General features: G+C 33.0%; 1 protein-coding gene across 6 annotated transcripts in view; it reads right to left on the bottom strand.

Moving 5' to 3' along the window:
* Nucleotides 1-581: 581 nt before the first annotated feature.
* LOC126737822 (neurobeachin) overlaps nt 582-8,645 on the bottom strand; it is a 529,789-nt gene continuing 521,725 nt past the window's right edge. For all 6 annotated transcript variants that reach the window (XM_050442884.1, XM_050442885.1, XM_050442880.1 and 3 more), the window contains 4 exons: nt 4,613-5,053; nt 1,345-1,541; nt 1,136-1,287; nt 582-866 (listed from right to left, as the gene is read on the bottom strand). In XM_050442884.1, coding sequence (XP_050298841.1) covers nt 776-866; nt 1,136-1,287; nt 1,345-1,541; nt 4,613-5,053 — 881 coding nt within the window. In that variant the 3' untranslated portion in view covers nt 582-775. The remainder of the gene's footprint in view (nt 867-1,135; nt 1,288-1,344; nt 1,542-4,612; nt 5,054-8,645) is intronic.

The following is an 8,645-nucleotide window of genomic DNA, read 5'->3' as shown; positions in this document are numbered from 1 at the left end:
GTACGATTTGGATAAAACAAAAAGCACTATAATATTATCACAATCCTATGCAAATCATAGAAAACCCTCTTTGAATTAAAACCTGTTTCAATTAATAACCAAATGATTTATTAATTGAAACAATCGCACCTAAGTGACAAAGAGATTTTAAGTATCTGGGAATTTTATTTTTTTAATTCCAGATCAATCACCACCGTCAACCTATGAAGAATCTTCATTTCATCAATGTGTTTCAAGGTCTAATTAACATCTTAACATCTTGGATAGTATAGAAATAAATAGATTGAGACTACGACAAATTAATACTATTAACATAGAAGGATCCTAAATTATGACAGCGTCTAAGAATAGAACGTTTTTCCTTCTATATCACATTAATACTCTTGCCTAGAAATAGCTTCAATAATTCCACAACTGTCTAACCTAACCTAAACCGATAGTTTTGCCAACTTGAACTTAAAGTATTTTAACCATGAATATATTTCCAAAGAATACATTTTTGTTATACTACCCTGACGATAGTGTGATTTAGGCTGAAACGTTAACAAAAATAGGATACTACCTTTAATTTTACCCTCAAAACTTTGACACCCTGTATTACCTTGAAAAGTACACATTAAATAAAAACTTTCCGCTTTAAAATCACATATTTAACATGAAACACCCTGTATATATATATAAATAAAAAATAAAATAAAAATAGGGCGTTTTAGATACTATACGCGTTGGATTTCCTATAAAAGCCCCTTTTCAGTTTCCTGTAATAGGTTTTCCATCAATATCTCTGCTGGAACTCGTGGTGCCACCGGTTGAAGTCGATGTGGAACACTACGATTGAGCCTAAAGCCAGACCAGCGAGCAAAAACCTAAAAACGTAAAGAAAAAAATGATAAATTCTGTATTTGGCAATATTACTCAGGTAAGTTTACTAAATATTGTAGCAAATTTAATGCCCTTAAACGCCTTAAAAAATAGTTTTTATTACGATCATGGACAATATTTAGGTCGGAAATGGACCATTATATTATAACGATTTGAAAAATTTTAAGGGATTTTTCGATGTGTTGGAAATACCTGTACAAATTGCAGACCTTAGTATTAAACTCCTGATTGAATAAAATAAATGATGACTTACTTCTGGTCGTGGGATAAGGCGAGCGACCTAATGCTACTATCACAAGCCGGGAATGCGTAGAGTAATGCCAAGTTGAACGTTCGCCAAACTTCGACTATTCCTTTGTCACCTCCAGTCATCAAGTATTCTCCGTCACGACTTAGAAGCAGGCACTACAATAGAGACGAATAAAGAAGACTTCAATTTTTTATTTGCATTTAAACATTTACCTGTAAATTATCATTATGCGACTCGTGTCGCAGTCGTTTTCCATTAATAGTGAACGAAGCGACGTTGCCCTTTTCATAATTGACCACGATCACTCCCTCCCTGGACATGGCGATGTTTTCCGGAGATAGGAACCCGTTTGGTGGGTCCAGGGACCTTAGCAAGTCCCCGAAGGTCGTATGAACCAACACAGGACCATCTAAAAAAGAGTGTATTAAAGAAAAATTAAATTATACTGAAAAATACACAAGAAAAACTAAATTTTTTCAGCCAGTTGAAGCCATTGTTTACTCGAGCAAAAACAGAGGGTTGGGTTTTGTCGACTGTCAAAAATGTCATTCATGTCTGTTATCTCAACAGTAGCATATAGGAAGTAAGGAAATGAGAGCACCACACAGAAATTTTTTTTTTTTCGAAATCGAACTAGCTATACCAGCGTCTTCTTTAGATCACCTACATTACGAAAACACCGGGTTATAACGGGATTCGAGCAGAACTAAGGGAATGAGAGCACTCTGAAAATTCGGAAAAAGTCGTTTTTTGACCTCGTTTTTGAGGCTAAAAATGGGCTCCAAAAATGCGATATCTCAGCTGCTAGAAGAGCTACGACCTTGCGGATGGTCTCGTTGGATTTAGAAGGATGAAACTAAGACAAAATCGTTGGAATTTTCCCGATAGCTCCTACAGAAGCCGAGATATCGGCCTTCAAAGTTTGGGTTTTTTCATTTTTCGGGTATACCCCCCCGTATCTTTTTTTTCAGAAAAATTTTTTTTTTCGAAATCGAACTAACTATACCAGCGTCTTCTTTAGATCACCTACATTACGAAAACACCGGGTTATAACAGGATTCGAGCAGAACTAAGGGAATGAGAGCACTTTGAAAATTCGGAAAAAATCGTTTTTCGACCTCGTTTTTGAGGCCAAAAATGGGCTCCAAAAATACGATATCTCAGCTACTAGAAGAGCTACGACCTTGCGGATGGTCTCGTTGGATTCAGAAGGACGAAACTAAGACAAAATCGTTGGAATTTTCCCGATAGCTCCCATAGAAGCGGAGATATCGGCCTTCAAAGTTTGAGTTTTTTCATTTTACGGGTATACCCCCCCGTATCGATTTTTTCAGAAAAAAATTTTTTTTTTCGAAATTGAACTAACTATACCAGCGGCTTCTTTAGATCACCTACATTACGAAAACATCGGGTTATAACAGGATTCGAGCAAAACTAAGGGAATGAGAGCACTTTGAAAATTCGGAAAAAGTCGTTTTTCGACCTCGTTTTTGAGGCCAAAAATTGGCTCCAAAAATGCGATATCTCAGCTACTAAAAGAGCTACGATCTTGCGGATGGTCCCGTTGGATTCAGAAGGACGAAACTAAGACAAAATCGTTGGAATTTTCCCAATAGCTCCCATAGAAGCCGAGATATCGGCCTTCAAAGTTTGGGTTTTTTCATTTTTCGGGTATACCCCCCCGTATCTTTTTTTTCAGAAAAATTTTTTTTTCGAAATCGAACTAACTATACCAGCGTCTTCTTTAGATCACCTACATTACGAAAACACCAGGTTATAACAGGATTCGAGCAGAACTAAGGGAATGAGAGCACCTTGAAAATTCGGAAAAAATCGTTTTTCGACCTCGTTTTTGAGGCCAAAAATGGGCTCCAAAAATGCGATATCTCAGCTATTAGAAGAGCTACGACTTTGCGGATGGTCTCGTTGGATTCAGAAGGACGAAACTAAGACAAAATCGTTGGAATTTTCCCGATAGCTCCTACAGAAGCCGAGATATTGACCTTCAAAGTTTGGGTTTTTTCATTTTTCGGGTATACCCCCCCGTATCGATTTTTTTCATAAAAATTTTTTTTTCGAAATCAAACTAACAATACCAGCGTCTTCTTTAGATCACCTACATTACGAAAACACCGGGTTATAACAGGATTCGAGCAGAACTAAGGGAATGAGAGCACCTTGAAAATTCGGAAAAAATCGTTTTTCGACCTCGTTTTTGAGGCCAAAAATGGGCTCTAAAAATGCCATATCTCAGCTATTAGAAGAGCTACGACTTTGCGGATGGTCTCGTTGGATTCAGAAGGACGAAACTAAGACAAAATCGTTGGAATTTTCCCGATAGCCTTAACAGAAGCCGAGATATCGACCTTCAAAGTTAGGGTTTTTTCATTTTTCGGGTATACCCCCCCGTATCGATTTTTTCAGAAATTTTTTTTTGTCGAAATCGAACTAACTTTACCAGCGTCTTCTTAAGATCACCTACATTACGAAAACACCGAGTTATAACAGGATTCGAGCAGAACTAAGGGAATGAGAGCACTTTGCAAATTCGGAAAAAGTCGTTTTTCGACCTCGTTTTTGAGGCCAAAAATGGGCTCCAAAAAAGCAATATCTCAGCTACTAGAAGAGCTACGACTTTGCGGATGGTCTCGTTGGATTCAGAAGGACGAAACTAAGACAAAATCGTTGGAATTTTCCCGATAGCCTTAACAGAAGCCGAGATATCGACCTTCAAAGTTTGGGTTTTTTCATTTTTCGGGTATACCCCCCCGTATCTGTCCGATGATACTGTCAAAGACTATACAAAAATGTAAATATTTTCAAAACTCCTGTAAGAATTTTTTTGATTTTCATCTCATATGAAAGCCATTAAGTTTTTTTTATCCAAAAGGTTCTTATAAGTTTCCTTGCTATAACAACAGTTTTGGAGTTACTAAGTAGTTTTTCAATAGAATCATTAAATCTTGATATTGTTAAAGACTTTATTATAGTGTAAATCTTTTAGGAATTCCTTTAAGGATTTCATTGATTTTGACAATGACAAAGGTAATCCCTGAATTCTTCTTTGTGGAACTAAAAGGCTAAATAATTGCAACAAGAGCATTAAAGTGAAAGCAATTTAAGAATAATCTAAATTAAAAAAAAAGATACTTATACAATACAGGTATGTATATGAAGCTAGTAATCGTTTTTAAATAAATCTCTGGTTTAAATACCTTCTAGCCTAAAAAGATATTTTTCATATAATGGTGTGGTCATATTAATTATATTCATTTTTGGTAATAGAACAGTAAAATGTAGCAAAGTAGTCAGTCATTTAAAGTTTTTTATATGAATCCTGTTGAAGATTACACATGGAATCAATAAGAATGTCAAAGTTTCTTATGAAAGTTAATGAATCTCTTTATCTATATTTATATTAACTAGAATATAAATTATTAGCTAGATCAACATATTCAACTAAAAATCATCTATACTTACTATACGATCCGGACACAACCAACCCCAACTCCGCAGATATGACCACACTGGCCACCGGTTGTTCGTGGCCGGTTAAAGTGGCCCTCGGTGTCGGTACTTCTCCTTCGCCCACAATAGTTTGAGTACGAGCGTTCCAGTGCCATAACAGTACGGTACAATCGGCAGAACCGGAAGCGATGTAACAATCGGAGGTGATGTTACATTCGGAACGGGACAAACACGTGACGACGCCGTAGTGTCCGAAAATGATCTGAACGATTTTGGCACTTTCGGTGGAAAAAACGCGGAAACTGTTGTCCCAGAAACCGCAGGCGATCAGAAACTTGGAGTCGACGGTGGTGACGAAGTAGTTGGAGCGGATCTTTAAGTTTTGGCTGAAGTTGTCGCCGAGGTTGCGACGTTGCATCTGGTTCTGTTGGTTGCTGCTGTTGTTCGTTAGGGCTGAAATGGTTTTTTAAAAATTTAATGTAAAACTTTGAAATTACAGGAAAAGGAGTGTACTACGTGCTGTTAAATATGGACGTAAAAAATTTACAAATAATTCTGTTATTTTTTTAAAATTTTGTCACTGGTTCTGTAATACATAATGTCGGGCAATGTATGCCAATATTATGACTATAGGCCAACTAGAAGAGAGAATCCTACGTTAAAGATGTTTAAATTTCCTTATAAAAATCCAAGTATTTGCGAACGTTGGATTTTAAATTGCGATAAGTCCTAGAGCACAGATGTAAATAGCTCCGTGCGGAGCTATTTACATCTGTGCCTAGAGTTCTATAAACATACTCAACCTTAACAGTGTCTTAGTAAGTAAGTACAGGGTGTTCCATTTAAGAGGAAAAACGGCATATTTTTTGACTTTCCCAGTATATTTAAAAAAATTGAAGATAGCCAATCGACGTATTTTAACTCGGAGAATTTGTAAATCGTAATAAGAAAACAATTCCATAAAAAAACAAAAAGACTGACGACATTGTTTTCTTATTACGATTTTAAAATTCTCAGAATTAAAATACGTCGATTGGCTTTCTTCAATTTTGTAAATATACACACAGAAAAATCCCGATGGATTTTTTCGCATTTTGTTGTGTAAAAAAAAATGTTTAATTTTAATACACAATTGTTAGATAATATCTCACAGTCCTGTATAAAAATTCTCAGGCATTTTGTATATGTTTTAATGTGTATATTTCATACAATTATTGCATATTAAATTAATACAATATAAGTGGATATTAATTATTAAGATAATGTGTATAAATATTCCACATTTTTTTTTTAAATCCAATGCAGTTTGGTAAAAAATCAAATAACCAAGTATATTTTTACTACAATTTTTAATTATTTTTTTATTCTGGCTTGTTTTGATTTTATTCACAATTGTGTAGAATAAAAAAGATTCTTGCTAATAGCCCTTCACAATTATAGAATTTTAAACTATGTATTGTGTAGTTATAATACACAATTGTGTATAAAGGAGGACGCGCCCGACGCCCTTGCCTTTGCCGCTAGAACTTCGTTGTTAGGGTCAATGTTGCCAGATTCAATATTAAACAGTTGTAAAGATATGCATCAAAATTTGCAGTCGATATAACGTTGTTAACTGAAAATAATTTAATAGGATATTTAAAAATAAGCCCAATCATCATAAGTTCTAATTTTATTTATTTAAATAATATCGTGATAATAACACGCGTAGGGAAAAAGGAAACGTAACTTTTTTAATTGGCGGTGTAATCTTTAAGATACATTTGATGGTAGCATTGCTATAATTCCCAGTGCCACAGATGTTCAACTGTTCATTTTTCAGTCCTTCAATCAATCGGCCCGCATTAATTTGTTTTAAGGTTTTTTCGTTTTGTTATGTGTTAAAATTGCATAAGAAAAAAAATGAATATATTCGTTGAAGATAAACTTAAGGAGTGGGGTTTATTGGACCAACTCCAGGAGCAGTTTGTAGGTAGGTAATTAGGTAAGCACCATATTTTTTTTTGCATTTATTGTATACTTTGGAATTTACTGGATATTTTGATGTTTAGACAGGTAGCTGTTCAGTGATAACTAATAACTTTACTTATAGAATATCCAATTTTAATGTAGAGGTCGGTTAAATTTGTAACCTTTATTGCATTTGTATTTCAATTTGTATTACAAAATGGTATCTACTTAATCATAGCACTGTCTGACAGTACTGTACCGTCCTTTTCAAGTCCTGTAGTAGTATTGTAAGGAAATTTGAACACCTATACCTACATATACCTACTCACTGTGGGCAGCCACTAGCTCTCACACTCTCTATGGTAACTAAACTATTATCAACAAACTAAAAACCTTTTAAAATTAAATTTTAAAAATTTCCTAAAAATTACCTAGGCTATTAATATTAAAACAAATAATTAAGTTTTTTTTATTGGATAGGAAGGAAGGCTCCTGTAGGAATATCGTGTCCACCAAGATCCCCTAAACTTATAAAGGAGACAGTGTAAAATATCTATGGAAAAAACTTAGGTTTGAAACGATTGAAGAAGAGATTTAATACATTGCTCTAATGAATTAATGGTGGAATTTTCGAAAATATTTCATACAATTAAATAAATTGTTAAAATAAAAAAACAGCTTTTTTTTTATCCTGTTTTTCCCAGGCGCACTAGAATTTATTATTACACAGATTTATGACGAATTCTCTAAAATGTATTTTAAATTTTTAAACAATTTGTTTATTTTTTTTATACAAATATATTGATTATTTTTAATTTTTTATGAATATAAATACAAAACATTGTAATAAAAAACTCCAGTTCTTATGTTAATTTGATATACAAACCTAAAATAAGTAACCTACACTATATTTAAATTTATAAAACAATATATAGTATTATTATACACAATTTGTAATAAAATTTAATAGTTGAAATGAAAGAAAATAAAATATATTGTTAAAACAAACTACACTAACGTGTGTATTTAAAATGCACAAATTGTGCTTTTTTACTGAACAATTATATTAAATAAATATAAAATATTGTCGAATTTAAGTACACAAATAGTGTACTATACATACAATAAAATAAATCAAATTGATACACAATTTGTGGATTATAGAACCACAGTTGTTTAAACACAATAGCATAGAGAAATTCTACACAAATTGATTCTGTACCATTTCCAGAATCAAATTGTTTGTAAAATCTATACAATTGTTGAATTTTTATTCACCTATTTTTAAGAGTGTACGGAAAAAGTAAAAAATATGCCGTTTTTCCTCTTAAATGGAACACCTTGTACCTAAAGTTCGTTTCATGGGTCTTTAACTGTGGCTCCTAGAAGAGCGAGGTATAAATACGTGTATTTTTACGCAAAGTTACAGCTGAATACCTGTGAAATGTGAAAAGTTTTAATTGGGAACTATTCGACAATGAAAATTACAGTTAACCAAAAACTATAATTTTCTGACTTTTAGGTAAATGAAAAATGTGTAAGGTGGTAACAATATGAGGTGATGTACAAAGTTAATTTTTGAATACTGAAAATTAAATTTAAAGAATAAAAATATATAATACCGGTTTAAATAGTCAAATTTTAAAACAATAATTACTTTGAGATAAAACTTAAAAAATAGTACCATAACAAATAATAATAGTTATTTATTAGAGTAAAATAGGCGTTTTAAAATTACTGCCTTCGCTAAAGGTCGTGTAGTAAACTTCATTATTTTACTCCCTATTAATCATTTTACTGCCTCATCTGTAAAAGTCAGTGTTTTGAGTGAAGGCAAAAAATATATTATTTTATTTTATTATACTAAATCTTCTAATCTTGACCAACTTTAAAGTATACAAACTCAAAAATTAGAAAGATAAATTGTAACCTAAAATTGTAAAGCGAATCGTCAAATTTAGATCATCAGGTTGACAAAAAATATAAGTTACTCTTTTCTTTTTAAATAGGTAGGTATTATATGAAACCGATTTTGGGGAAGTTTGAGGATGGGATCGTTGATATAAATATTTTTGATAGAATTTCTCTTTTGCGC

Source organism: Anthonomus grandis, chromosome 6 (assembly GCF_022605725.1).
Source record: "Anthonomus grandis grandis chromosome 6, icAntGran1.3, whole genome shotgun sequence".
NCBI lineage: Eukaryota > Metazoa > Arthropoda > Insecta > Coleoptera > Curculionidae > Anthonomus > Anthonomus grandis.
The sequence above is the reverse complement of the archived record's forward strand: the minus strand, read 5'-3'. Positions and strand labels throughout refer to the sequence as shown.